General features: G+C 32.2%; 5 protein-coding genes across 5 annotated transcripts; 1 reads left to right on the plus strand and 4 right to left on the minus strand.

Moving 5' to 3' along the window:
* Positions 1-348: 348 nt before the first annotated feature.
* RpL18A (ribosomal protein L18A) lies at positions 349-6,677 on the minus strand. The gene is made up of 4 exons (XM_085202436.1): positions 6,521-6,677; positions 5,885-6,061; positions 821-1,000; positions 349-536 (listed from the first exon to the last, which is right to left on the minus strand). Exons 1-4 carry the CDS (start codon positions 6,536-6,538, stop codon positions 378-380), a joined length of 534 nt encoding a protein of 177 aa, XP_085058562.1. The 5' UTR covers positions 6,539-6,677; the 3' UTR covers positions 349-377.
* Positions 6,678-7,718: 1,041 nt separating this feature from the next.
* Adck1 (aarF domain containing kinase 1) lies at positions 7,719-12,373 on the plus strand. The gene is made up of 6 exons (XM_085201604.1): positions 7,719-8,317; positions 8,448-8,858; positions 9,317-9,490; positions 9,750-9,950; positions 10,279-10,485; positions 11,640-12,373. Exons 1-6 carry the CDS (start codon positions 7,880-7,882, stop codon positions 11,757-11,759), a joined length of 1,551 nt encoding a protein of 516 aa, XP_085057730.1. The 5' UTR covers positions 7,719-7,879; the 3' UTR covers positions 11,760-12,373.
* On the minus strand, positions 12,055-14,558 carry LOC146529353 (uncharacterized). Its single transcript, XM_085201607.1, has 4 exons — positions 13,964-14,558; positions 13,566-13,787; positions 13,017-13,157; positions 12,055-12,648 (listed from the first exon to the last, which is right to left on the minus strand). The coding sequence occupies exons 1-4, from the start codon at positions 14,052-14,054 to the stop codon at positions 12,401-12,403; spliced, it is 702 nt and encodes a 233-aa protein (XP_085057733.1). The 5' UTR covers positions 14,055-14,558; the 3' UTR covers positions 12,055-12,400.
* Positions 14,559-14,690: 132 nt separating this feature from the next.
* On the minus strand, positions 14,691-17,965 carry LOC146529354 (ubiquinone biosynthesis O-methyltransferase, mitochondrial-like). Its single transcript, XM_085201605.1, has 6 exons — positions 17,655-17,965; positions 17,396-17,575; positions 16,766-16,880; positions 15,954-16,088; positions 15,231-15,501; positions 14,691-14,865 (listed from the first exon to the last, which is right to left on the minus strand). The coding sequence occupies exons 1-6, from the start codon at positions 17,702-17,704 to the stop codon at positions 14,738-14,740; spliced, it is 879 nt and encodes a 292-aa protein (XP_085057731.1). The 5' UTR covers positions 17,705-17,965; the 3' UTR covers positions 14,691-14,737.
* A 949-nt stretch (positions 17,966-18,914) lies between these two features.
* Positions 18,915-22,977, minus strand: LOC146529355 (ubiquinone biosynthesis O-methyltransferase, mitochondrial-like). The gene is made up of 6 exons (XM_085201606.1): positions 22,475-22,977; positions 21,765-21,923; positions 20,543-20,657; positions 20,193-20,327; positions 19,563-19,833; positions 18,915-19,161 (listed from the first exon to the last, which is right to left on the minus strand). Exons 1-6 carry the CDS (start codon positions 22,525-22,527, stop codon positions 19,046-19,048), a joined length of 849 nt encoding a protein of 282 aa, XP_085057732.1. The 5' UTR covers positions 22,528-22,977; the 3' UTR covers positions 18,915-19,045.
* Positions 22,978-25,977: the final 3,000 nt, after the last annotated feature.

Below are 25,977 nucleotides of genomic sequence, written 5' to 3' on the forward strand. Positions count from 1 at the left end.
TCAGGTTTTATAAGTTAACGAGTTTGATGTGGCTCTGGGGCCATGTCTTCTCGAATCTGTTGATATCTTAAATATTTGTTACATATTCACTTGACATTCAACATGGTTGGTGAAATATCAATTGAAAAATTTACCAGATATTAAAATTTGGTTGAGTTTCGCCACACAGGCAACACGCAATGCCTCCACAAATCGGGGAAACGTAGAGTGTCTAACACTAGGTTCCCTCTGCCTACTCTGCTGTGTGCTGCTACCCAGATATAGCATGAAGCTGAACATTAAAAATATAAAATTGTCTACCTAACAAACAAACAACATTTAACAAAAAGAAACATAAAACACAACACAGGCGATTCTTATACGTTTATATCATTAAATTACAAGAAGTAAGTGCTGGGTCTCTTGTAAGCGAATGTATTGAGTCGCTTATAATGGTGGACGCGCTTGGGCAGTGGGAAGCGGATGGAACTGTTGTGGAACTGCTTCACTTGTGGCCGGCGGCAGGCGGCCGCCTTGATTACTTCTACTTTGATGATCTGTTGAAATATTATGTTTTTAGCAAAAGAGAACAAGTATTTAGTATAACTAATTTGTTGTGAAAAGGAATCAGGAAAGTTATGAATTTAATTTATTTTTAGCATGTCGAATTTTGCTTGTAATATTGCATCTCTATTCCTAATTTTCCACTCGTATTACACCTCAACAGGCAATGCCTCGAGAATTTGACGAAAAGTGAGGAACAAAAGCGTCATAATGGCTCTTAACACTAGGTTTCCAGGTTCCCTCTGTCTACCCTATGAAAATAAAAAAAAATATTTACCTGAATGGAATGAGCTCTAGCTCTATGACGGGCTCCCATGTCACGGTAGCACTGTGTTACAGCACCGCCCACGCTCAGGTCACGGTACTCGCGGTACATGTTGTGAACACCTGACCTAGACTCATAACGCAGCCAGATGCCAAAGTTCTTGATCTTGACTGGACTCTTTTCTGGAATTTCCTGTAATTGACAAATATAAAAATTACATTTTATAGAGGATTATGATTAAGGCAGGGAAATTACACATCATACTGAAACAAGGTGACCAACTGAAACAAGGTTTAAAGCAGAAAAAGAAATACTAAAACTGTTTAATATATAGACTATGTCACTCACTGACAACTATTTCTCACTATATTGCATGAGACCTTAGAAGACTTAATATTCTTTATTGCACAAAATATACATAAGAAAACAATAAAATACATTTAGTTCGCAAAGGTGGACTTATCTCTATAAGAGATCTCTTCCAGCCAACCAGTGGAAGTGGATGAGTTACAAGTAGCGGGTGAGATCATAGTACAATTAAGTTATTACTTTAAACATTTAGTTAATTTAGCACAAACAAAACAAAATACACATATTATATTACAATATATAAATACATAATTAAAACAAATATATATGTCGATATACATATACATACTATATAAAATATATAGTTGTTTCATACATACACATATATATACATATAGTTATATAATAAATATATAAAAAAATAAAAAAGAAATACATAGATATATGAGATGAAAATGTGGAAGTAATTACAATATGAAGTTTACGAGTTTAAGGATGCGAGCAGATATTTTTTAAGTTGGGATTTAAAGGACATTATAGATGGACTTCTCTGAATAGATTTAGGAAGTTGGTTCCATAGGGATGCGGCATAAACAGAAAAGGATTTTTGGAAGAATTTAGAGTTACTCTTTGGTATGTCAAGTGTCGGTATGACACAAGAACGCCTAGAGCGTGTGGGAGTGGGAAGTAAATGAAACCGGGAGCGAAGATAAGAGGGGAATTTTGAATAATTAAGGATTTTAAAAAGGAGTGAAAGGATGTGCATATCTCGGCGAAGGCGAATTGGGAGCCAATTAAGCTGAGCTCGAAATTGGGAAACGTGATCATACTTACGAAGACCGTAAATGAAGCGTATGGCGAGATTTTGAAGGCGCTCTAGCTTATTGAGTAGCTCCTCAGTCACATCCAAATAGCAGACGTCAGCGTAGTCAAGAATTGGCAATAGAAGAGATTGCGCAAGCATAATTTTTGTTTTATGAGGGAGGAAATATTGGAGACGCTTCAGAGAATGATAAGAGAAGTGCATACGTTTACTAAGATCATTAATATGTGATGCCCAAGTCAAGTTGCTGTCGAAGGTTAGACCCAGATTTCTCACTTTGTCGTAATATGGAATTGGAAATCCAGAGTAGAGTATCTTAGGCACTGAGGTCCAATTGATTTTACTACCAAGTCTGCTACTGCTTATTATAATTGCTTGCGATTTTTTGGGGTTAACTGATAGGCCAAAAGATTCAGCCCAGTCTTGAATCGCAGCAAGATCTTCATTTAAGAGCGCGATGGTCTCAGGCAATTCATGTAAGTAGCCATGTCGATACAACTGCAAATCATCGGCATACAGGTGGTAAGGAGAAGAAATTACTTTTGAAATATTGTTAATAAAAACCGAAAATAGAAGAGGAGAAAGAACGCCGCCTTGAGGAACACCAGCAGTGAGGTCAAGCCAAGACGATGTATTGTCATTGGCTTTCACACATTGTCGGCGACCGAAGAGATAAGAGTGAAACCAGTTTAAAACTGTGGAAGGAATGTTAATTGCACGAAGAGTAGCAAGAAGTATGTCAAGGTCAACAGAGCTAAAAGCATTGCTGAAATCCAGTAATACCATTGCAGTGATCTTGGTGTTATCCAAGGCACACCGAATGTCCTCCGAGATATTCAGCAGTGCGCTAACTGTGCTGTGAAAGGGACGGAACCCGGATTGGTAAGGACATAGAAGATTGTTTGAGGAGAGAAAAGAGTACAGTTGATTATGAACGATGGTTTCAAGGACTTTCGATAGGATAGGTAAAATGGATATAGGACGATAGTCAGTGATAGCGGAAGGGTTCGAGGTTTTGGGTAACGGAATGACATAAGCATTCTTCCACTGTGATGGAAAGACATTACATGTCAGCGAGAAATTGATAATGTGGGTGACCACTGGTGCAATGACATCCAACACGGGAAGAATCATCTCAAGACTGAGATTGTCACTTCCAATGGCTTTAGTGGAGATGGAGCGGACACACTTCTTGACTTCCTCTTCAGATACAGTTTTAAATGAAAAGGGAGTTGAGTCTGGTAGGATATTTTGAGATAAAGAAGCAAGTGTATGTGTTTTTATGTGGGCATTTATTTTTATATTTGGGTTTGTAAAATGAGAATTTAAGACATTAAGATCCACTGAGATCTGATAATCAGCAGTGGCTTTACCTATACCAAGCGACTCTAAGAATCTCCAAACTTGCGCTTGAGAGAGGTTCTGAATGGTATTGTGAACGTAGCGACGCTTAGCATCCCTACACATCCTGTTGCAAATGTTCCGCAGTTTCTTGTATGCTGTGAGATTTTCTTCACAAGGAAATCTTTTGTTTTTAGTTTTCGCTCGATCGCGCTTAGTCATAAATCGTTTAATAATTGGCGTTAACCATGGTGCAGGCGCATGCTTGATACGAACTGGTCTTACGGGGGCATGAACATTAAAAATGTTAATCAGTTCAGAAGTTAGCGAGTGTACCATATCACTATGTCAATATTAGTTAGTGACAATGTGGTTGACCAGTCGATGTTCCTCAAATCATCCCTGAAGCGTTCCAGATCAATATGCTTAAAATCGCGCTGAAGAAAAATTTTGCCTCTAACCTTGGGAGGGCGTAATTTATAAGAAAGAAAAATTAAATCGTGAAAAGAGAAAGGTGCAGTCATTTGACCATGAGAAATAATAAAATTAGGGTTAGAGACGGAGATAATATCAATCAGAGAAGGACGACAGTTGGGAAAAAAATGGGTGGGGGAAGACATGGGTAGAATATGCAAGTTATATGACTCATTCAGTGCCTTGAGCTGGTTGCTTCTAGTATCATTTTTTAACATACAGGTATTTAGGTCGCCCATGCAAATTATATGGTCATAATGATGAAAAAGACTCTCCATAATATCTTCCAAAGCACTAAAATAATTCACTTTATCATTAGGGGAATATAAAACGCCTAAAAGAATTTTTTATGGTGTAGTTCTACTTCTAAAAAGAGATATTCAAGAATTCCTTCAGCCTGATTAAGGGAGCGAGAGACGACCCTGGCAGGGATGCTGTTACGAAGACTTGTGGTTTCCAGTCATGAATATTGAAAAATTAAATGCAATCAGTCCTCTTTAATGTTCTATGAATCCATATTCTTATAAAAGACACTTTGCAAATAGCAAACCTTATGAAACAAATTGAAACTAAAGTAATTGTTTTAGTAATCAAAGGTTTTTTGGGAATAATAAAGTACCAACCAGACTATTCAGATTTAGTTACTAAAATGTTTCAAATTTTTTACATATTAGAAACTATGATATCTAAGACTACTACTGAATTTTAATGAAGGATTATCCTGATGAGGAATCAGGACCTCAGGAAGACCATGACAGAGAAGCTTACAGAAAAAGGTATTTCATATTTTTTCTAATTTATGATGTTCAGTATATACAATTTTTGGTAATTTCATATAGTTTTTTATGAACAACAAGTTTTTTTTTTTCAACATATATTTTGTACCTTTAATTTAGGTTTTTTTTGAGACTTAATTCTTGCTTGCTTCATTGTCCTCTTTCATATTGACACCAAATAAGTGTTAATTCATTTAATTTGTCTATTCAATTTATTTCTACTAGAATAGGAGAAGAGTGGAATAAAAAATAAAATTATACAAAATATATTTTTCAAAATTGTATAAAAATTTAATGCAGGATTCGAACCCTTGATAATTGTACAGCACTAAGGTGAAATTGTTTTGAATTGTTCCCCATTGGTGCAGGTTTGAGTCCACCTACATTCAAATATTTATAAATTAAATTTAAATAGTGTAGCGTATCTAATAAAATTATATAAGGAATTTCCTCAAATTAATAGCTCAAATAACTTTTGTTTTTGTTACTACAAATAAATCAAATTTAAACAAATTTTGGGAGATAAATACTCAACTATGAAAACCTATCCACGCAAGATTTACATGCATTTGTTATAATTAATTTTATTGTCACCACAATCATTAGCAGTGATACCTGACAATACAAGTCTTTCACTACATTCAACAAAAAAATTATAAAAACAATAACTAATGGTTTCATTATTCCTATTTATTATTTGAAAAAAATATTTGAAACAAAAAAGTAAAAACAGTGTGTTGTAAAACAATGAAAAGTTTAGTTATTTACAAGAGAATTATTAATATTTGATCAGATGAAGTCATTTATGAACTGAAATTGGAAATTAAATTCACACATATCTACAGATTGTTTCTGCATTGCATAGTCATTTATAAGTTTACACATGCACGAAAATGAGGATGATGTCCATACTTAATCAGATACACCTTTTGAAATAACAGTACAATAACTTTAAAACCTTCAATAGAAACAATATTATAAAAACATTTTGCTTATAATTGAGCAATTGACCATTAGTAATCCAATGCCAGTGTAAAATATATTTGACTGTTTCACATATACTACTACTAAACACATAGAAATTTGCTACTAAGGGCAAATTTCTAAATTTTCTTAAGTAATTTCTATAATAAATATATGATATTCAAATATATATTTAATTAATAATGACAAAAAGATTAGTAACAGATTCCTATTATTTATCATATTTCAAAAAGCAATGTCAACTAGGCAATGGCTCGTCTAACAAATAATAAGCTGAATTTATTAATTAAAATAAATGTAATTTTATTTTTAATAAAATTAATTACCTGGATAAAAAAACATAAATGCAAAACGCGTTTCGTTGCTTACCTTAATTGAGACAATTTCGCCAGTAGTCTTCTTGAACTTCTTCAGTTGCCTTAAGAAGTACCAGAAACGTGATTTAGCAACAATTGGGTCTGGAGAGAAGATCCTCATTTTATATAGAGGAGGTTTCGGCTCACTGTCCGACGGCAGCTTGCGGCCGATGACTTCATATTCCTTCAACTAAAATATAAAAAAATATGTAAATATTTGTGTACTACATTAAGAACTAGCAAACGACTTTTATATATAAAATCAAATAGTATTGACTTCAAATTATAGACATTCACGTGAACGATATTAGAACATGTTGAGCACCAACATGACATAACCTATAAAATATAGTTAACAATAATCTAACAATTTATAGTAATAAAATAATAAATTCTATTAAAATTATACATTAGCAGTTAAAATGGTTCTTTTGATAGGAGTGTTTAAGCAAACTTTAATTCAAACAAAAACTTATCACAAGTAGGAGTCCGCGGCAACGTGTACCGAACACAATCCAACAATAGCACATTCATAAACACAAATTTTAAGCACTTTAACAAGCATTATCCACTATTGATGATTTTAGTAATTTTTTGACTTTCAAATACAGCATTTTCACAGCAATATTTTTATTTTTTTAAAACTTACCTCTCCTTTAGCCTTCATTTTGAGAGATTTTAGTTAAAAAGATCTGTCAACGGAAACGGATCACTAAAGAAAGAAATATGGCGTCATTAGTATTGCCATGTTAAATATAGGTAATACATAAAATAACAATAAAACTAATTTATAAAATAATATTAAAACGAACTTGAAGTCACTCGTGGCACAGGGGCACAAACGTGTGACTATAATCGCGATAGATTGTAGGTTTGATTTCCACCTGAGGAAATGAAATCTTTAATATTTTCATTAATGTTCCGAAGATAAGCTATATATTATGTACATTTAGGTGATATCGAAAATATTTATTATTATTATTAAATATTTAATATCTTTTTGGTGCATTTAGAACAATTTTCAGATAATAATCAACAAAATCTTTAAGTTAGCGAGACGAGAACGATAAATACAAACTACACGCAATGAACTTAGGAATGCAACATAAGTGTTTGTGGTGTAACTTTATAACTCAGTACCTTTAAAATGGCGCTCCCTAATTCAGTACAACTTCAGACAAAACTCAGATCAAAATAATTTGTTAGAAATTATTTTGATCAGTCAATCTGTCATTATATTTGAGCTAAGAGCGTGGAGAAACATAACAACCAACAAGTGATCAATAGAGTTTGTAAAAGAAAGAATTATCTAAAAAATCTACACAAAAGCTTTATTTGCTTAGAATCAACTACTGATCTTAATAGAAAAATGCTTTGTGGTGGTAGACTCTCATAGTGGTCACGTGAAACTATACGATATTCCTGAGGATTTAGTGTTCCGTCATCCAGACCGGATTTTTTCTTACGAGAAGCCTAAAATGCGTAATATCGGTAGAATTTAAAAGTCCTTCGAGAAATAAACATCTTTTTTTTAAAAAGATTCTTTTAAGAAACCAGTAATAAATAATTAAAATAATTTCATAAATATTCGTATAGTTCAAGCGGACGAAACTGCCCAGGTTGGCTAGTTATCTAATAAATTTGTTAGATAGTATTTATATTTTAAAGATTATTTATTTATTTATTCCTGTATCTTTACGCTGTATCCCACACGCAGCACGATAGTTTTGATAGTTAACTTTCATGGATTTAAATCGTAGCTGGCTGGAGTAGATGTAGGCTGCATGTTGCGTAAAATGATTTACTGAAGGGAAAGTGTCATATGAGTCAAAGTTGATTTGTAAGTGAAGTCACGAATTGTCACTTAGAGTAGTTAGAGTTATTAATTGTTGACAAGTTCCTTGACGTAAAGGTAGTTAGGTACAATGTTAAGTTTTCCGTAATAAAAAAATAATTTATGAAATAATATGTTATATTTATAATAAAAATCAAAGTCACAATATAGAAAATGTTGTCAAGAAACTTAAGGAAGGTTGTAAAATATTCGTTGTTCGGTGGTGTCACGATTGGAAGCGGAGTAGTTGCTCTTAAGTATTCCGATGCTGATTATAATTCGTTTGCTATAGTAAGACTTACGAGGACCGCATATACGGCTGTAGATATCGGTAGGACTTATCAATCCATGTTATACAGCAAAGAATGGGACAAAAGTTCTGATGAATATATGCAGATCAAAAGTCAAGCTCATCAAATTGGGGCAGAGAAATTACTTAAATTATGTAAAGCTAACAAAGGTGTGTATATAAAAGTTGGACAACATGTAGGTGCACTTGACTATTTATTACCAAATGAATATGTTCAAACAATGCGCATTTTGCATAAAGATGCACCAAGAAATACTATAGAAGAATTGTATGATGTGATCAGGCAAGATCTAAAAAAGGATGTAAGTATGCTTTATATAGTAAAAAAAATAAAATGAATTTATTATTATTGTGATTATTTATCTCTATTGCATAATTATTACATCATGTTATATTTGATAGAAATATGATTTTGTTTCTTATCTGTTACAGCCAGATGAACTATTTGATGAATTTGATTCAGAGCCACTAGGGACAGCATCATTGGCACAAGTTCATAGAGCTAAATTAAAAAATGGCTCTGAAGTAGCTGTTAAAGTTCAACACCATTTTGTGAGAAAAAATATAAATATTGATTTAAAATGGATGGAATTCATTATAAAGACAATGTCAAAGGTTTTTCCTGATTTTGAAATGCAATGGCTAGTTGATGAAACTAAGAAAAATATTACAAAAGAATTAGATTTTCTACAAGAAGGTAGAAATGCAGAGAAAGTATCGGAGATGTTTCAAAATTATAAATGGCTTAAAGTCCCAAAAATATTTTGGGATTACAGCTCAGAAAGGGTTTTAACAATGGAGTATGTTAGTGGAGGTCAAGTCAATGATGTCAAATATTTGGATGTAAGTAATATTGCTTGTAAAATATTTTATTATTAAAATATGTTTAGTAAGATTGGAAAAAAGAATTGATATGTCAAGAGTCTATTCTGCACTTTCTGCCTTGATTTTATAACTAAAGCCACAATGACTTAAGCATTGTGGTTTTGGTGAGGAAACTGAATCCTGCATTTGGTCTTTCCAGTTTCTAGGAAAAGAGTATTTTTAAATATGATTTAATTATTTTTCCTTCAAGTCGAGATTAGAGGAAAATAATTAAACAATATTTAAAAATACTTTGAACCCACAACTATTACACTTACTGTGAGACACTATCCCACTGCTCCACAATGGCATCAACAACAACAGACTTAATGATGTGTATTCATATGTCTTGTATTTCAATATGAAATAATTTATTTTTGTGTTAACATTAAAAAATGCAATTTAATCCTTCAACTAAAAATATTACTTATTTTTAGGAACATAAAATAAGCAGACCTGACTTATGTACAAAGTTAGGTGATCTGTACTCCCACATGATTTTTGTGACAGGATTTGTTCATAGTGATCCGCATCCGGGGAATATATTAGTGAAGAAAGATCCGGAAGATAAAGATGTCACTGTATTTTTGTTGGACCATGGTCTATATGCAGTAAGTTTTTTTTTAACAGGATAGATAGCGGGGATCTAGTGTTAAGATACTCTGTTGCTCATAGTTTATTCCTCAAATTTTTGAGATATAAAATTTAATTTTTAAAAATTTTAATATTTTTTTTAGCCCAAAGGGCTTTACTTAACAGTAGGTTCCTCTATCTACCCTCTTATGTAGCAGGATATGGGGCTAAGCTAAAAAACAATAATGATATAACTCATCATAATATTAAAAATGTATGTTTTTTTTTTTTCCATAGCAACTTACAGACAAATTCAGGTATCATTATTCAAAGTTATGGTTGTCTATAATATCGAGGAATAGAGATCAAATTCGAGAACATGCGGAAGCCTTGGGCATTCAAAAGGAGTTGTATGGACTGTTCGCTTGTATGGTAACTGGACGTCCATGGGATGTTATATTGAAAGGCATTGATAAAACAAAACCGTCCTCAACTGAGGTTAGTTTATTTATAAATTTGAATATATGAATAAATATGAGAAAATAATTGTATACTTTTCTATTTTATATAGAAATAAACAAAATATAACTTAATTATAAACTGAAAATTTAGTGGCGTGGTGGTTATTTCAGTGGCCAAACTCAACGCTGCGCTTTGCATTGTTAACAGGGCAAGGGCAATAAAAATATTAAATACTTAATTCTCCGAGTGGGAATCGTAACCATGACTGTCGCGTTTTCATTCACACGCTTGACGCTTGTGCCACTGCGTCACGACTGGCCTCTTCACTTAAATATATTTCCAAATTTTAATATTTATTTTACAGAAATCGACATTCCAAAATGAGTTACCAAATTTCTTACACCACGTCACGCAATGCTTAGAACACGTGGACAGACAAGCTTTATTAGTATTAAAAACTAATGACTTAATAAGAAGCATAGAATATGCCTTGGGAATGCAAGAGAGGATGTGCGGGTTCATGGTCATGACGAAATGCTGTACTAAGAGCATATACCAATTGGAAGTCAAGGTAATACCTATATATTTTTTGAATCATCTATTAAAAAAAATTGTAAAACAATTTTTGACAACACATTTTTTTAAAAGTTTTACCACATAATTCTCTAAGAATGGAATTTTCCATTTTCTGTCTTAAAACCCACGCAAACAAGGTGCAGGCGACGATTATTTATCAGTAAAAGGTCAATGAAGAAAAAGTCTACTTATATATAGTAGTATAAATTAATTTAGCTTCACTCTGTATCCCTTATAATCAGAGCATAGTAGTATAAAAGCAACTGGTTATGGGTTAGATCCACACTTCGAGGAAATTAAATATTTATTTAAATTTATATCTTTTATTTCTTCGCTCTAGGTTCGAGGCAAAGTGCGCCGTTGAGTTCCGCCACTCAACACGCAAAAGCCTCCAAAATTCGGCGGGAAGTGGAGAACAGAGCGTCTTAACACTAGGTTAATGGAAATATAAATTTAAATAAATATTTAATTTCTTCGAGAGTGGGTTCGAACCCACAACCATCGCGTTACAGTCACACCTTTGTGCCGCTGGGCCACGATGGCCTCAATTTAAAAACATATTTCGTAGTATACACATGTTGTGCATATGATATTACTATCAATACGTATTATATATTTCAATCACGTCTTTCTTGATAAGTTTCCGGGTGCGGTTTCGTCGTGATGCCGCGTTTATACTATTTTTATTTGTAATAAAAAGGTATCGTATCGTATTGCCGTTAAAAACATTGAGGTATACTGGAGAGTATTATAATATTTGCTTTAACCTTCAAATTATAATATAAACATTGTTTTTCTTAATAATGTAATTAAAGTTATAAGCATTTCCTTAAAAACCAAGGCCAGTCGTGGCGCAGGGGCACGAGCGTGTGACTGTAAACGCGACGGCTTATGAGTTCGATTTCCACTCGAAGAAATTAAATATTTTCGTTTTTTCGCTCTGGACACGTCCAGGCAAAGCGCGCTGTTGAGTTCCGCCACTCAACACGCAAAAGCCTCCAAAGTTCGGCGGAAAGTGGGGGAGCAGTGTCTCCCCTAGCTCTAGCACTAGGCTCCCTCTGCCTACCCTGCTAAATGCAGGATGCAGGCGTGGAGGTGTATAAAACATATAAAAACATCATAATAAAAATTATAAATTTCATGTTTCAGAAAGCACAGTCGTCGATTAGAAGGCAATTGTTAAACACGAAGTATATATGGTCTTTATTTGTGCTGTATTTTTATGGTATATATCTATCACTAAGGAACCAGTTAAATCTATATAGCTAGAGTTCCTATATCTAATTAATCTTTTTATGTAGAAACCAAAAATATTTATTGAGCTTATGATGCTTTAGATATTGAAGTCTATATTAAATAATATTATATAAAACAAATGGGGCTGCCATATTCACTCTTATTAAATATTTAGTTTTTCGTAAACGCACATATTAAGTCTTAATTTTATTATGAAATAATATCATGTTGTACTTCGTCCAATTATTACAATTTTTATTTTTAGTAGCTGATCATTGTTATAAAATAAATCGAAAATTATTACAACAATATTATTGAATATTCTATGTATATTTTTGAAACAAAGATATTTAAATTAATATTTTATGGGAAATAAAAATAAAATTATACTAATATTGATATACTGGCATATGGCAACCTTAAACAAAACGATGCAAAACAGGTTTACTAGTCACCTCGTTTCTAATTTTACCTCAAAATAGTTTCAATTCTATTCTAAGCAATGTATAAATATAAATTATAATAACATAGGTAGTTAATTTTGTACATTGTATATAGAGTTTTTTATAATAAGTGCTTTTATCGATTATAAATGTACAGGACAGTATTTATTGTAAATTGGGAATAAAACATAAATTTTTTGCTAAGTAATTGTTTTATTTTTTTAATTTCTATCAAACATGAATCCTATTTTCCAAGTCTGATAATTTATTACTTAGTGTCACTAAGTCACTTTGTATTTTAAGGAGAATGTTTGCAAAATTATCTCTGCTTTTTCTTCCGTGGATCTTGAAGAAAATGGATGTGGTCGATGTTTTGCTCGACATTTCGGATTTTCGATAATCAGTGTTCAAATTTTCATTTAGCTTCGAAGGTAAAGTATTGCGGATCATTTTGTTATTTGTCATTATAGTATATGTTGCTGTTACAAAAAAAATAGTAAGTAATATTATTTTATTAGTATTTTTAAAATAGTCAAAACTGAGGTCGTCGTGCTGTAGCGGTACAATGTCGTTACTACGAACGCTAATAGGGTGGGTTCGGTTCCCACTCGAGGAATTAATTCTTTTCAGTCCTTGATTCTTCGATCTGACAATGTCTTAAAAATTTTGCGGATAGTGAAGATCGGAGCGTCTCAACACTAGTTTCCCTATGCCTCCCTGATTCCTATTTCTATAAAGAAATTACAACAATACTGTTGTAATTATTAATTTGTTATATGTTTTTACCCCTTCTACACTTTTGAGTATAGATTATACTTACAATGTATAGAGTATAGATTATACTTACAATGTTCACTATCTATGTTTTTCCCATTGTATTCACGGTTAATTTTTTCTTCAAACGCATTGTTGATTGAAGCTAAATTTTCTTCTTTAATTTTTTTATTTCCATCCATTGTAATCATATTATTAAGTAGTGGCGAAGAGGCTTTAATGGATTGCAGTATAAAAAAAGACATTAGTTATTTAACCTCTATATTGGAGTGTATCTACATAGATACCTAATGCGTCGTTTTTACACTACTTAACCATTCTTTAACAACCGAGGCTAAAAATCGTGAAACTGAAACTCAGCAGTTAAAAATCGTGAAACTGGTTTCACGATATCGTAGTTACAAGGATTATGCCGGTTTGGGAAAACGGAGTTCAAGGGGTATATGTGCATTGTTGCTCTTACATTAGGAGCAGAAAAGAAAACGTCATCAAAAATTTCGCTAATATTGGATCTATTCTCTTACTAGCTAATGATTAAAAGGCCACCGTGGTGCAGTTATTTTACTACTGTCATAGTTAATTTTAATAGTGAATCTACCTTATGAAAAATGAACAAACTAACACATTTCTTTCCCAGGAAGATACACTTCTAAGTAATATGGATGCTGTGGATCATTGCCCTTGCGCAAGAAAGTTAAAGGCAATTCTTTACCGTCCTCAGTTTTCAATATTATAATTTCTTCGCAATAATCAGGAAGATCAAGCAAGTGCCACACTTTCTGTCTAAGTTTTGATATTGTGGCAGTTGGTTTTATTGCTATGTAGTGAAGCTTATCATCAAAAACTAAAAATTGTAGGATTATTCATATACTTACCTCAATAATAACAAAATAATATCTCATATTCAGGCATATAAATAAATTAAGCAATAGTAATTTGCAAAAATACTCATGAATTTCACCGTGACATCTTTGGAATACACATAATTTATTCATAGTTTTAGTATAACATAAAACTTACCGCCAAAATCATAGCGGCGTATTTTCAGAAACGTTATAACATCTTTTTTGAACAACATACTGGGGATTTTTAAAAGCTTTATTAAAGACATTGGACTTTTATATGATTATTTGTGTTGTAATTTTAATTAACAATTACGCCATTTACAGTTAATTTTGTAAATCTGACAGATGGCAAGATTTGTCACCCCAGAAGCTTAAAATTAGTCATCTAATGTTTTTTTTTTTTAAATTTCTTTTGTCTGTTTTTTTACATAATAATTTGCATAACGTTTATCGTAGTTATATCTATATCTCTGAAATCTAAATATTCATAATTGTATTAAATGCTGGAGATGCTTAAAGATAAAAATATAATTTGAAACCTACTTTTCTATGAATGATTGAATAATATTTTATTTTCACTAGTGATTTTCAAATTTCTTTTTTTAAGACTAGTCAATTATTGTGACATACACAATCAGGCCCTATTTTAATATATGCGGTCTTTATGTTCCCATGGAAACTCAGTTGGTCAACATTTAGCCAGTATATACAGTACAATTGACGAATAGTGACCTGGAGGTAGCCTTTCTGAACTTTTATACATACTGTTCACTCGAAAATGCGTTCAAAATAAGAGCAATCTTTAATTTAAACCGCCACAATTATCTACAGCTAACTTCAAGAAGGCCACAACTTGTCGACTGTACTGTACAATTTAAAAATAATAAATAAAATAAAACACATAAGGACAAACATATATTTTTCAACTAACTAGTAATATTAATAACAATTATAATTGTTCATTTTCAAGTTTGACGGCTTGTATAGCAAATGCCAACATGGGGGAACTGATCCATGCCCACTTATTAATGATTGGATAATACATCAAACCGTAAATAATTTGTACGTGACAGTTATCTGTAAAAAATATTGTAGTTATAGAATGGTACTAGAATAGGTATAGGTTCACAAGCGTGTGACAGTAAATGCGATGGTTGTGGGTTCGGTTCCCGCTCGGAGAAAAGAATTATTTATTTAATATTTTCACGTTTCGCTCTAGTAGCAAGGACAATCACGTCGTCGAGTTCCGCTTCTCAAGTCTCAACACGTAATGCCTCGAGATTTCGGCGGAAAAGGGGAGAACCGAGTGTCCTAACATTAGGGACCCTCTGGTAAAGAACTTAAAGAGAAAACATCATAAATAATAATAAAGAAGTCATTACATATTATACAAATACGAACTTAAATCCTATAATAATAAAAAAAAAAACTAAAAATCTTACTCCGTTCCAAAAGAAATGTGACTTCATTAGGCGTAGAGAACTTCTCATACTCGTGTGTGCCTTTCGGAATAGACTTTAATACATATTCAGCGACACATATACCCAAGAACTGTGTGAGTCTCGATTTATTGGGGGTAGTTATAAATATTTTGCCACCAGGTTTCAGAGTTTGTACACAAGATTTAATAAATAGTTCTTTATCCGCCACGTGTTCTAATATTTCCGAAGCAACAACTGCATCATAGTGATTTGTATATTGCTTTGCGTGGTCCTGGAATTTACAGAAAAGGTCCCAAATATTAATATAAAAAATCTCAAGTCCCGGAGGCCATCCGCGGTGTAGGGCAACAAACGAGTGACTATAAACGCAACAGGTTATGGGTTCGATTAGGCGCGGCGTTGAGTTAATTATATAGTTACATATTTGATGTTATCAAAATAATGAAAATAATTAATATAGTATATTTATATTTCTTTGGTAAAATCAGGTACATAATTGAATTTCATATTTATTAACCTAAGATTTTAATATAATGTTTTTTGCTTTTGGAAAGATTTTGAGAATGCTTTTACCTGGTAGGATAAAAAATACTATGCTAAACAATTAATACTAACAATTAAAAAATAAATAATAATCAAACAATCGAAATAATAAAATAACCAATACTAAGTATATAAGATAATTTAATTTTTTTTCAATGGTGGTAATTAAAGCTGACCTACCTCAATAGTTTCACAATTGTATACAGGTTTATTATTGCTTATTTTTGGATCTATTTGACTGTGATCAGTTGCCAATTCCACTAGTTCTTTACTTGCATCTATTCCTGTCACATTCGCGCCCACTCTTGCTAAGGCCTTAAATGATTTAAGTAGAAAGCATATTTATAGTTTAAATGTTTCAGAGATATTAAAATATTTATTTAGAAAACATAAAAAAATTAACATAGTGGGATTTGAAACTCTTGGAGAGTTCCCGCTACATAAATGTTTTATATGTTATCTAAATAAGTATTTTTATTTCCTAAGTGTAGAATAACATTTTAAAAATGTACAAAATATTAAAAGTTAGTGTTATATTTTGGAGCTGTCTTGGTACAGTGAGCAGACATATGAATGTAAACATGATGGTTGTGGGTTTGATTCCCCCTTGGAGAAAGATTATATTTAATTTGTTTTCATTGTTATGTTGTGGTGGACAAAATTCAGAATTAGGTTATGCTACTCAACACACAACACTCAAAAAATGTAGTGGAAAAATCTGTTAACTCTAGTTTCTATTTACCCAATCTGCTCAATACAGGATACAGTATATAGCTAAAGATAATAACATGATAGAGATACATTGAGGCTATCATAGTTCAGTGGCACAAGTATGTAGTAAATGTTTTGTGGGTTCTATGTTCACTCAAGAGAAAAATATGTAATATTTTTATTACCATGAAAAGGACCAGTAACTGGGGAATATGTTTATTGTATTTGATGCCTTAACATTATTTTCTTTATAATATATAAGATATTATTATATACAATACCTCTGATAGAATTCCACCTCCACATCCAACATCTAAAATTGTTTTATTTGATAAAGGTAAAATGCTTCTTCTTTCTAATGAAGGAGGAACTATTCCATCTCTTATAAAAGGCACCCTGACAGCATGTAAAACAAAGTGTTATTAATAAAATAAATTATTTATTTTTAAGTACAATTTAGTAGTAAGAACTTAGTAGAGGCCAGTTGTGGCACAGGGGCACAAGTGTGTGATTGTAAACATGTGTGTGGTTGTAGGTTCAAACTCTACTTGAGGAAATGAAATATTTCATTGTTTAATTTTTCATTCTATTGTCGAGGAAAAGCATGGCATTGTTCCCCACTCAATACACAATGCCTCTGTTAATTGGCAGCAAATGGGGAACAGTCTTAACACTAGGTTCTCTCTGCCCACCCTGGTGTATGCAGGATAGTAAGGCCGTTGTGGCTCAGCAGCATAGCAACAGATTGTAAACATCATGGTTGAGGTTTTGATTTATGTTCGGGGAAATGAATTTTTTAAATTTTATATTTTGGTAACGAGATAAAATATTGCACGCACACAGTTCTGCTATGCACAATGTCTTGATAATATGAAGCTAAAGTTTAAAAGTCATATTTATATATGTTTTACCTTACTAAATTATAGCTGTGCAGAGCTATCATGGGGCCATTTGGATCCCACCATTGTTTTACTAATTGTGAATGTTTTTCCACATGAGTTGTATCTACAGTTGTTCTTGGAGCTGTTTTGTTGTTTACTATGGTTGAAGATGTTATTTGTTTGCATAATATTTTATTTATATATGGTTTGCTATAATAAATAGGGTTTTATAGTAAAGTGCACTATATAGTTTAGAAAAACAAATAATTAGTAGATGCTTAAGACTTACACCATAGCAGGATAAGTTACACTCATACTCCTAAACAATGATGGATTCATGTTGAGTTCGGTCCAAACAATAATTATTTACAACTGTATTTTGTTATAGTAACATAGAACTGTTCTGCTTGCTAGTTAAATAAATGTAAAATTATACAATTTTAAGAAGACATGCATTTTCATATAGACCATTTAAAATACAGATATTTATTGTAATTATTTTATTATTTAGAATTAGCCGCAAACGCCATAGAATTCTTTTTCGTCTCCTGAAGTCCTGAAATGTCAAGTGTCAACTTCATGATCAATTTAATGTGACACCTGACATTGATTTTGCTAATAGGAAATCGCTTTAGCTTATGATGCTGCCATGCTAAAGCAAGAAATTGCCATATAAAATATAAATAATGCATCTAATGGTGTGATGGTAAAATTTTAAATATTATATTGTACGATAAGATCGTTGTGAACGGATGCTTTACTTTACATAATATAAGCATCAAAAAATTCAATCAGTACAGGATTAAAAGTTAAACCAAGCCGGTCCAGCTTGGTCCGGCGGTAACGCGACGGTTGTGAGTTCAATCCCTACTCGAGAAAGTGAAATATTTATTTACGTTTATTCAATTCAATCGCTCTCGATTCGATTCGAGTCGAGGAAAAGCGCGCTGTTGAGTTCTGCCACTCAACACGCAATGCCTCCAGAATTCGGCAGAAAGTGGGGAACGGAGTGTCTTAACACTAGGTTCCGTCTGCCCTGCTATGTGCAGGATACAGCGTGAAGCTGATTTTATTTCAATTTTATAACATCATAACAATATGCGCCAGTGGCGTATCTAGGGGGGTGCGAGCGGTGCGGTCGCACCGGGCATCAAAAGGAAAAGGGGCATCAAAGTCGACGATTACTTTGTTTTTCTTTGTTTTTTTTAGACTTTAGACCATTTTAAGGGCCATCAAGATCCCTAAGCCGCACCGGGCATCAAAAGGGAAGGGGCATCAACGTCGACGATCACGTTTTTTTTAGAACTCATCAAAGTCGACGATCACTTTGTTTTTTTTTAGACCTTAGACCATTTTAAAGGGCATCAAATCTCCTAAGCCGCACCGGGCAGCATATACCCTAGCTACGCCACTGATATGCGCATAGTTAAAATAGTAAAATAATGTGAATGTAGTAGGTATGTATGAATGTTGTAACATATAGAATAGAACAATAAATAAAATTATGTAAATTGGTAATTTTAATTGTAAAGGTTAGGTAAAAAAATAATACAATTCAAGATTTATTCGCACCTACATATAGTTGAAGTATCAATTTTTATAACCTAAGTATGTCCCTACATGTTTAATATGGTGTTCAACATTTAATTAAAAAATATTTTATAGAATATTATCATCTACTTAGGTAAGTTTTACGGCTTGCATGGCGGACATGAATAGTTTATGGTTAGTCCAATGATATTTGTTTGCTAAGGGACGGTATTTGAAACCTCGTTCTAATTCCATAGCACAGTTATCTGTAAAAAAATATAATAAAAACTTTATAAGCTCGTCTTACTTTTTGATCAATCAATCAAAATAAAACATTATGTTGTGAAAGCAATAAAAATAATTATAATTTTAATGGGAATCTAGTGTTAAGACGATTCATTTCCATTAAAACACTTTTATTTCTAGATATATTGCAGTTTTAATCACATGCGTCTAATCCGAGCGGGAATACCCAAATTAAATGATACAGAAACGTCGATTCACAGCAGAGTGGATAAGAAACTGATGTTCTTAAAAAACTTACTAATTGATATCACTCTGTCGTAGTTTCCGAATACTATTTTCAATAATGAAAGGATATATAGAGGTTAGAATAATTAGTTTGCATTAGGAATCGAAGTTTGTTAATAAACGTAGGTATACTTACTAAGTTCTAGCATATTCCGGAGTTCCTTTAGTGATATAAACTTATCATATTGATGAGTATCTTTTGGTAACACTCGAAAAATATTTTCGTATAAGAATATAATAGTAAATTGTGCAATCCTTGTTTTACTTGGTGTTGTGAAAAACAATTTCCCATTTAGTTTAACAGTACGAACACAGGATTGGACAAATAGTTCTTGATCACTAACATGCTCTATTATTTCCGAAGCAACAAGAGCATCATATTTTTCATTGTTGGTAATAGCATGCTCCTGCAATAATATAAACAAAATAATATTAATAATATAAGAACTTGAATTTTACAGTGTTTGGCTATACCTATTAAACTCACAGGTTGTGTCTTGAAATCCTAGATAACCAGTTTTGGACAAAACCGAGCCGATCGGTTAGGGAAATTTTATACTGGAAATATTTTCTGGGTTTGCTTAGATAAATCGTGACTTCGGTTATCGTCATTGGGTCTAAAGTACTTTTACAGTGTACGTAAAACTGTAAACAGGCGTCTTAACACAATGTTCCTTATGCCTAACGAGATGTGTGTAAGTATAGCACATTGTAGAAAAAATTTCTTTCAAACATTTTTGCATCCACGGCTTAATATCTAACTCACCTCTATCGTTGTACAGTAATAAGAGGGTAGGTTATTTTCTAACTCTTTGTTTCTAGAAGAATGACATTCAGCAACGCTAATTAGCTCCTCGCTTGCATCAACTCCAGTTACCTCAGCTCCTAGTTTTGCTAACGCCTAAAAATACAGCATTACTTTAGATATTAAATACCTATTGCGTTAGTGTGTTTTATATTTGAAAATGCTATACGTTATAGCTAATACAATTTTGGTCGAAATGGTTCTAGAAATTCATGAAATTATAAACATATTTAATAATAGAATAGGTGTTAAATAATAATTATTTATTTAGTTTTATTATCAATGTGGTATTTTTTAAAATTTATGATTACCTCAGTAAGTATTCCACCTCCGCATCCGACGTCTAGAATCTTTTTTCCTTTTAGAACAGTAGAATTGTTTTCTTCTAAAGATTTTGTAACTAAACCGTTTACAATAAACGGGATTCTGTAATGTAATAGTAATCTAAAGTTATGAGACTCCATGACCATTAAAACACCTCCGTTCCCACATTTCGTCGGATTCTGGAGTCGTTGCGTGTTGGGTGGCGGAAATCAACGTCGGGCTTTGTTACCAGAGCGAGGAAATGCAAATATTAAATATTTTATTTTGTCGAGTGGGAATCGAACCTAAGCCTAATTCCCAGTTTTCCTCTGTCTATCCTGCCATGTGCGGTATACAGCATGAAGCTAACTTGGAATTTGGCCCTTACCTGCCTATCGATTTACATAGGTTATTAACTAATATTATATAATTGGAGAGGCCTAACTCAATTTATAGGTCAAAATTTATAGGTCTGCAAATTTTTGGTCATATAATTTTAAAAACATTCTGACTTTGTATTTTTTCTTTCGAGTTAATGTCATTAATGTAATAACATTAGGCTGTTCATTTTTATGATATTACTAGCGGACCCAGACGCGGCTACGCCTGCTTGAAATATAAGAATATAATTTCTATAGTAACATAATTTCAATCTAGATGAAATGCTAAAAGTGACTATTATATTTATTTTCATAAGGATGAATATCAAAATGACGCGGTAACGAACGCGGTCGCGTAGCGACGACGACGGTTGTTATTAACATGGCAGAATAAATTGCATGTCAAATTAGAAAGTACTTTAAAATTTATTAGTATATATGTGTAATGTAATGTTATATAGCCTATAGCACTTCTGAAGAATGCAGCTTTCATACAAAACAAAAACAAAGTAAATCGGACCAGTAGATCCAGAGATCTTAGCGTTCAAACAAACAAACAAACTCTTCCGCTTTATTATATTAGTATAGATAATGTAATTCGCCTCAAAATTATAGAAATTGGAGCAAAACTACTTACTACTACTTACTACTAATGTTTTAATATTCCTATATATTTAGTGGACGAGGCGAAAGAGATAAGTAAGTAGAGACTGTAGCGTTTGGCGCTCCGTTTTCTCTGTCTAACCCGCTAGGAATAAAGTGTGAAGTTAAGCTATAGATTTGTAAATACAAATAAATGAGAAAAGTAACTACTTTGGAATATCCAAATAAATTCTAAATCTTTAATTACCGTATGGAATTTAAAGTATGTAAGGGTTTGAAGGGGCCATCCTCCGCCCACCATCCATCCCTGACTGCAGAAAACCTTTTCACATCTTCGACATCTACAGTAGAGCTCGCATATTTCTTACATGTTATAGAAAACGACACAATATGTGTTTTATTTATTCTGTAAAAAAGAAGGTAAATAAAATTTACACGCGAAAAGAATTTGTTCAAAAATAAGTAATTTAGTTAAATACTTGTTTCTTAAGAACTCTGAAGTAAATATATATACATAATATCTATGAATTAAATGATTCTATTTTAACAACAAATTATTTCTAGTAAAATAAATAAATAAATAAAAAAAAAACAACAAAATGAGAAAACCACTTATAAAACAACCCCCGCTTTCTTTCATTATTCGTAATTCAATTATAAAAAAAATATTTTTTACTTGTTAGTTAATTTTTGAAAAGTAAAAAGACCCTCTTTTGTCTTTTTACTTTTTTTAAGTACCTACAATTTTTTCTTTCATATTATTGCGCTGTCATCATTCCTTGATAAATATGCAAAATAAAATTAATCCGACGTTTCAAAATAGGTTAAAGTCGCGTTCAAAGTTTCCTTTACAAACATTTAGGTATACCTCCGAAGCTCATAATAAAAGCGTATTAAAAACGGCTAGAATTTATTTTGATATTGTATAAATAAATAAGTAAAATATTAATTACTTACAGATTTTTGTAGCCGATGATTTTGTACGACTTTTCTAACAATTTAAAGGCCATTGTTTAAATTTTTGTATTTTATAACACATTCACTTGCATTTACTTAACTTCAGTCGATTCGTCAAGCATGTAATGCATAGAAATATCGCTGTTTAATTTTAACACCGCGTCTGAATGTCTTGTCTTGCATCTCAGCTGCGGCGGGGTGGCGGGGAGACCGTTGCAGTGGCGCACTCAGAAAACAGGAAAGTTACTAGTGTTTTAGTTCTTGAACTCTGCCCGTAGTTTTGACGATTGTTTTTGAGGTTAGCTTTACCGTCAGTATATTACGACAAGGGTGTGCGTTTTTTAAAATAACTTTGTGGAAGATGACAAAATCTCTGAAAAGACCTAAAGATCACATTCTTGCACTAAGAAAACCAAACGATGATTGGTCAAGACAGCCTTTCGAAAAGGCAGAGTTATTTGCTAATTTTCTAAAAAGATGTTCACACCTAATGATCCTGATCTCATAGACGCAGAAAGAGAAATTGATGATATCATGCCCACTGATAAACAAGTGTAGGGAACATTACTTATTCAAAATTAATATTACAATGTAAAATTATTATATTTGCTAGAATCATCCGCACGCAGCGCATTGGAACAATTCAAACCTGTTCCGAGTTTTTTTGCTATGCGTGTCGTAGGCTGCTAGCCAGCATCGCCACGTTTAAAGAGTCGGCTAGAATTGCTTGCGACATTCACTTGTGTATCCATTGCTCTCTTAGCTTGCATTCAATTTTCAACCTTAACTTCTTGCTATTACGTGCTAGTTTAGCTTGTATGTGCTTGTGTTTCTTTTTGGTATTTATCTAAATTTCTTTATTTCCTTCTGTGAGTGTTCAATTATTTTCTCTTCACGTATCTGTGCAGTAAATAAATTTGGACAATTTCTCCACAAAATTTGGATCTTTAATTTTACTCATTTAGTGTAAAATAAATATTAGATAATATTAAATAGCGGTATCACATATTAACCGCTATACAAGTATCGCTATCCGTAAAGCGAATAACACTTACGGAAGTGAAAAGATCTATACTTGGATATGTACATGATTCTAAAATCCAACCTTCAGGGCCGTTTGTTTCAAGTCAGGGTCGAGGAAAATCTATCATTTATCTTCCGCATAGAAGCTGGAGCCCCGCAGGGATTTGTGCTGGGTTCGGTATTATACGCAGTCTAGACTGGTGACCTGACTGACTTACGCTGATGATACGGCACTACTCTCAAGTCACAAAGATCCAAACATAGCGTCTGAAAAACTTCAAGAACATTTAGATAAAATTGCAACTTGGTGCAAAAAGCAAAAAAAATACATGTAACATTAACACTCAAAAGAGGAGACTGCCTACCAGTGAAACTGAAAGATATGATTTTACTTCAGCAAAAAACAGTAAAATATCTGGGAATGCATCTGGAAAGGAAGCTCACATGGAAATACCATATCATGGCTAAAGAGAACAGGAAAATCGTAAACTTGGGGATATGTACTGGCTAATAGAGAGACAGTCAACTGTCAATAATAAACAAATAATTTGTAAGAAAATAATAATATTGTAATTATAAATTGAAATATAAGCAATAGTTCAGGGCTTCTTAAACTTTTGTCATTCACGACCCCATTTATGATTGCGAGTTTCTTAACGACCCCCCATACAAATATAAAAGAAAAATAAATCAATAATTTTTGATGATTTATTTATTAGGTAACAATATACATATACATATGAAAATATATAGTTTTAGAATTCGTTTTGAAACAAACAAAAATCTAAAATTAAAAATTGTACAAAAAATTATAAAATTTTATTTATTATAGTTTCAAAAATAAAAGTGGATTCTGACCGTCTTAATTCGCTCGAATATATTCAAGTAGTTGAGTGATAAGTATTAAATTAAAATATAAGTAAGAAATTTAATGAGATGGATGCGCCTGTTTTTTATTGCATAACAAATTAAATCTTGGTGGAATGTTTGAAACTGCTGGACGTAAGACCTCTTCAACATTTTTTAGCACTGAACGATATTGGGATTTAATATGTGTTAAAGCTGAGAAACTAACTTCACATAAATATGTGGTGCTGAATGGCAGAAGTACATTTAACTAGTGATGTTATAAAATGACTAGTGGACCTGGACGCGGCTACGCCTGCTTGAACTATAAGAATATTGTCGCGTCGGTCATACTCATACTATGCCGACCGAAGGTTACGTCATTGACATCTCCTTAATTATTTATTAAAATGTTATACAGTAAACTATAATTTCAATGTAGATAAAATGCTAAAAGTGACTTTAATATTTATTTTCATAAGGATGAATACCAAAATGTCGCGGTAACGGTTGCGTAGCGACGCGACGGTTGTTATTAACATGGCAGAATAAATTGCATGTCAAATAAGAAAGTACTTTAAAATATATTAGTTTATATGTGTAATGTAATGTTATATAGCCTATAGCACTTCTGAAGAATGCAGCTTTCATACAAAACAAAAACAAAGTAAATCGGACCAGTAGATCCAGAGATCTTAGCGTTCAAACAAACAAACAAACTCTTCCGCTTTATTATATTAGTATAGATATATATAAATATTTGACATTAAAATCTCTCGCGACCCCAGAAATTTGCTACCCCAAAAGGGGTCGCGACCCATAGTTTAAGAAACCCTGCTCTAGTTGGATTAAACTGCACACAGTGTGCAAATTTGATTAAAATCGGTTCAGTAGTTTAAGAGTCCGTCGAAGACATACAACGTTGCACGTTATTGAGATATAATAGATATATGTTCTTTTTTAATATAAATTTTATATTATTTTATGTGCAATAGTTCTCATTGTATGCACGGCATTTTTTTTCTTCAAACGTCAACTTGTCAGTTGAGGCTATACCTACTTCTTTCTTTTATTTTTGTAGCTTCATCCATTGTTATCATTTCGTTAAGCAATGGTGAAGAGTCTTTAATGGATTGATTTTAAAATTATTATCCAGTATAAAAAATAATTCATTATACTCGATTCACGAAAGCAAGAGATAAAAGGTAAACATGTCAAAAAAAGGTTCTTTTACATGATAGGGTTGATGGAGATATTATATTAATTTTAAAAAATATTGATCTATGTATTTATGGAAGTAATATACTAAATGAATGAAAGATATAACACAGTAAATTATATTTTCTTATTATAGAAATAGCATTTTATATTAAAATATTTTGTCATCCGTCAGATTCTCAGTTATTTTCATTGAATTTTCGTGATTCCGTTGTTACGTTTGTTGTTTTTATTAATAAATATTTTAACAGTAGAAGTTTGGCAAAGGTGTATTGACCCTTCATCCTGCGCCCATGTATATTATATAGAATAGGACAATAAATTAATATGTATATTTTTTTAATTTTTTTTGTAAAGTCAGGTAAATAAAAAAAATATTTAAGAAAATAAATACCCCGACTGCACAAATCTAAAAA

The sequence above is a fragment of the Heliconius melpomene genome, chromosome 18 (assembly GCF_056956725.1).
Source record: "Heliconius melpomene rosina isolate 202511_hmr_F chromosome 18, ASM5695672v1, whole genome shotgun sequence".
Taxonomy (NCBI): domain Eukaryota; kingdom Metazoa; phylum Arthropoda; class Insecta; order Lepidoptera; family Nymphalidae; genus Heliconius; species Heliconius melpomene.

What these genes read in the sequence shown, in the direction of transcription:
- LOC146529354 (XM_085201605.1), bottom strand. Translation starts at nt 17,704, where the DNA reads ATGAATCCATCATTGTTTAGGAGTATGAGTGTAACTTATCCTGCTATG. An exon ending in GTAACTTATCCTGCTATGGT is followed by an intron (nt 17,576 to 17,654) that starts GTAAGTCTTAAG and finishes TATTTATTATAG; the next exon opens with CAAACCATATATAAATAAAA. An exon ending in GAGGTGGAATTCTATCAGAG is followed by an intron (nt 16,089 to 16,765) that starts GTATTGTATATA and finishes AAATCATTTAAG; the next exon opens with GCCTTAGCAAGAGTGGGCGC.
- RpL18A (XM_085202436.1), bottom strand. An exon ending in GCGAAATTGTCTCAATTAAG is followed by an intron (nt 1,001 to 5,884) that starts GTAAGCAACGAA and finishes TGTCAATTACAG; the next exon opens with GAAATTCCAGAAAAGAGTCC. An exon ending in CTAGAGCTCATTCCATTCAG is followed by an intron (nt 537 to 820) that starts GTAAATATTTTT and finishes ATATTTCAACAG; the next exon opens with ATCATCAAAGTAGAAGTAAT.
- LOC146529353 (XM_085201607.1), bottom strand. Translation starts at nt 14,054, where the DNA reads ATGTCTTTAATAAAGCTTTTAAAAATCCCCAGTATGTTGTTCAAAAAA. An exon ending in ACGCCGCTATGATTTTGGCG is followed by an intron (nt 13,788 to 13,963) that starts GTAAGTTTTATG and finishes TACAATTTTTAG; the next exon opens with TTTTTGATGATAAGCTTCAC. An exon ending in TCTTCCTGGGAAAGAAATGT is followed by an intron (nt 13,158 to 13,565) that starts GTTAGTTTGTTC and finishes AATCCATTAAAG; the next exon opens with CCTCTTCGCCACTACTTAAT.
- Adck1 (XM_085201604.1), top strand. Translation starts at nt 7,880, where the DNA reads ATGTTGTCAAGAAACTTAAGGAAGGTTGTAAAATATTCGTTGTTCGGT. An exon ending in CAAAACCGTCCTCAACTGAG is followed by an intron (nt 9,951 to 10,278) that starts GTTAGTTTATTT and finishes TTTATTTTACAG; the next exon opens with AAATCGACATTCCAAAATGA. An exon ending in TATACCAATTGGAAGTCAAG is followed by an intron (nt 10,486 to 11,639) that starts GTAATACCTATA and finishes TTCATGTTTCAG; the next exon opens with AAAGCACAGTCGTCGATTAG.
- LOC146529355 (XM_085201606.1), bottom strand. Translation starts at nt 22,527, where the DNA reads ATGGCCTTTAAATTGTTAGAAAAGTCGTACAAAATCATCGGCTACAAA. An exon ending in ATCATCGGCTACAAAAATCT is followed by an intron (nt 21,924 to 22,474) that starts GTAAGTAATTAA and finishes TCTTTTTTACAG; the next exon opens with AATAAATAAAACACATATTG. An exon ending in GAGGTGGAATACTTACTGAG is followed by an intron (nt 20,328 to 20,542) that starts GTAATCATAAAT and finishes CTGTATTTTTAG; the next exon opens with GCGTTAGCAAAACTAGGAGC.